Source organism: Myotis lucifugus, unplaced genomic scaffold (assembly GCF_000147115.1).
Source record: "Myotis lucifugus unplaced genomic scaffold, Myoluc2.0 scaffold_11, whole genome shotgun sequence".
NCBI classification, from domain to species: domain Eukaryota; kingdom Metazoa; phylum Chordata; class Mammalia; order Chiroptera; family Vespertilionidae; genus Myotis; species Myotis lucifugus.
Genome location: NW_005871059.1, coordinates 3884609 through 3887802, shown reverse-complemented (window position 1 = coordinate 3887802; position 3194 = coordinate 3884609). Strand labels below are relative to the sequence as shown.

Sequence of the window (3194 nt, the reverse complement as noted above, 5' to 3'; positions counted from 1 at the left end):
GCCCTGACCAGGAATTGAACCGTGACCTACTGGTTCATAGGTCGATGCTCAACCATTGAATTATGCCAACCAGGCTAGGTGATTTTCTCTAAATTTAATTTTTTATTTCTACATTGTACCCTAAAATTATGGGTGTAGGGCATGAAACATTATAAATAAATGATTCTTTTTTGATCTTCATGAATTCATCATTTCTTTTTGTAAATTAATTAGAATCCCAGTGAGTTGATATATTAATTTAATTCATTTGGATCCCACTTTTCAGTGTTAGAGAACGTGGTTATATGGTAATTATCAAAGTCAATTGCCCTTTAATGCCAGCAGTAAATAATAAACAGACAGCCTTTGCTTTAATTTTTTAAAAAGAATTTGCTAAAGACAAGATGTAAAGCCAGTATTACCACACACAAATTCTCCCATATGCAGTAGAATGCTTTCAGTACTATTTTTAGCACACAGTAGGGTTTCAAGTATTATTTTATTAATAACTTCTTACAGATTTTTTTTAGACTTGTATCTCAGCTTTGGAATTTGCTACTATGCTCATTTTGAATCTTTTCCCTCTAAATTTTAATGCGAAGCAGGTTATAGATGAATGAGGCTGGCAAAAATATACATCACTTTAACTTAGCTTGATTTCTTAATGCATTAACAGGTAGATAATGAAGACATTTATGAAGCTACACATGATATGAAGCTGCCAGTGAAGTGGACTGCACCTGAAGCCATTCGTAATAGGTTCAGCATTAAGTCCGATGTGTGGTCATTCGGAATCCTTCTTTTTGAAATCATTACTTATGGCCAAACACCTTATAGTGGTGAGTAATTAATTCTGAAGTAGGCCTTTCTGCTGCAGATCCCTTACTTAGCTGTGACTTTAAGAGCTTCACCCAGACTTAGAGGGCAGAGTGGTGAGGATGACCACATCACCTGTCTTTGGGAGCATAAGAGGTAAAATCTGATGTGATGATTTGCATTAATGATGTGGTTTATTGCCTCCTTCTCCTTTGCTCTTGAATTGCAGTCTTATAGACATTACTTGCCACAGGAATTAGTTTAACCTCTGCAGCCTGGGAAGGGGATGGTAGACCTCATATCTTCACCACCAAGGAAATCAATTTGCTTTTTAAGCTAGAGAGTGTAAGTGTCCCTTAACTTAATAATCTTATCTTTAACTTGTTTTATTTTTGTTGTTGATTTCATTCTACATTTTTAGGAATGACAGGTGCTCAGGTAATCCAGAGGTTGCTTCATAACTATAGACTCCCTCAACCATCTAACTGTCCACTGTCATTATACATGATCATGTTGGAGTGCTGGGATGCAGAGCCTAGGAACCGGCCAACATTTGAGGAACTGTATTTGAAACTTGAGGACTATTTTGAAGAAGGCTCCTGATATTCAAATACAAATAGCTTTGTAAGATGAACAGTAAAGAAGAGAATCAAATAATGAAGTAGAAATGAAGTTCAACAATCAGTCCAGAAATACAACCTTATTAACCAGCTGCAAAATGAGTTTATCATGACATACTCAAGTGAAAGGTCAATTTGGCCATGTATTATACAAAAAAAAAATTACTTGCACATTTTATTGACTGGACAACACTACAGGACAGTCTAAGATGGCCTATCATTTTCTCACTGCCTGAAAAAAATCAAACACACTAAACGAAGTTATTTTTCTTTTTAAAAGATACTTACATTTCTATTTATTGTTTGAAATGCCGATCAACAGGATCAACAAATGATAGTCAATTTTTACTCAGTGACTGTTGTAGCATTTTCCTGTTTACTGATTAAAGTGGTTATTCATTATTCGTCAGATTGCTGAATCCCATCAGACTGTTATTATGAAGGAATTTGATTGCTTTGCTGCACAGCAGGACCCGTGCTTTGAGGTTTTTTTCCTCTTTTTAAATATCCTGCAACTACAATGATGGTAAAGCCATGTTAAATGACTTGATTGTACTTGGAGTAATTGCCCATATTTTTTCCTGTGCATAAAAAATGAAGCAGCTGTTGAGAAAAAGAATTAAAATTTCTCTCATTTTGTAGAAGGAAATGATGGAATTTTCTATACCTCAGTATGTGTCATCTGAGAATCATCTACATTAGTTTTAATCTCTTAATGTTAAGAATCAGATTGCAAAGCTGATGAGTTATTATCTGTGGGAATATGCAAGAAACATCTAATAGCCTGAATATCTGAGAAGTAAGTATCAAAATAGTTTAGAAAAACAAGAGGAGAGCCGTAGGATTGCCATGGCCTACAATTTCTGAAGAATTAAAAACAAACAAACACTTACCTTTGACCTATAGACCAGAGTTTAAAATTGACTACAAAACAGGTCAAGCTCTGAATAATATCTGACCTTGGTTATGAAACTATATTTTTGTCTGGTAAGACAAGAGGGTTTTTAATCATCTTAAATGTGCATTCACTTTGGTAAGAATATTACTATCTTCTTAAGCAATGGGTGTATTAAATTTTGTTCCCCATTAGGTGGTTTGGGACAGTTCTAAAAGGTAGTTGCAAAATCAAATGCATATTCAAAGATTTACTAATGTAAAGATTAATATGAACAAAACAAGCCAGGAGAAAACAGAAGTGTATTCTGTCACTTTTTTTTAAAGGGAAGAAGAACACATCAAACAGTTACAGAAACACCAATTCAAAGTGGATTAAAGAATCAGTAAACTTGTAAATTTTCTAACTGGAACACAGGAGGTAGGGACGACTCTAGGCAGAATGCCATTAGCTGCAGTTCAATGATCTTAACTAAAACCCAAGTCCTTTCCCACTCTTCCCTCTGCCACCAGCATTGTCAGAATTCTCACGGGTGGCTGCCAGTAGCAGCTGAAGCTCCCTGTTCTCTTCTCATTTGGTAAGAAAGTGGGAAACTGCTATCTCTGCATTTTCATCTTACATAGAAGCATTCCTTTTCTGTCCAGACAAATTGGGGTCATATGCCCAGCCCTGGACCAATAATAGGCTTAATGTGAATGTTAAGTGCCAGTTGGTTGGAAATGTGGTCATCTTTTCTGGAGACAAGTTGGGAGGTTAGCTTATCTGAATAAAATTGAAAATATTAGATGCTGGATATTATTAATTAAAGAGAAAATTCCCTGAGAACTTTATATAGCTGATTATATATATATATATATATATATATATATATATATATATAATAG

General features: G+C 34.8%; 1 protein-coding gene across 1 annotated transcript in view; it reads left to right on the top strand.

Annotated features, from left to right (window-relative positions):
* FRK (fyn related Src family tyrosine kinase) overlaps window positions 1-1398 on the top strand; it is an 85837-nt gene extending 84439 nt beyond the window's left edge. The window contains exons 7-8 of the mRNA XM_006084377.3: window positions 656-818; window positions 1217-1398. Of these exons, the coding sequence (XP_006084439.2) occupies window positions 656-818; window positions 1217-1398 (345 nt within the window). The remainder of the gene's footprint in view (window positions 1-655; window positions 819-1216) is intronic.
* The last annotated feature ends 1796 nt before the right edge of the window (window positions 1399-3194 follow it).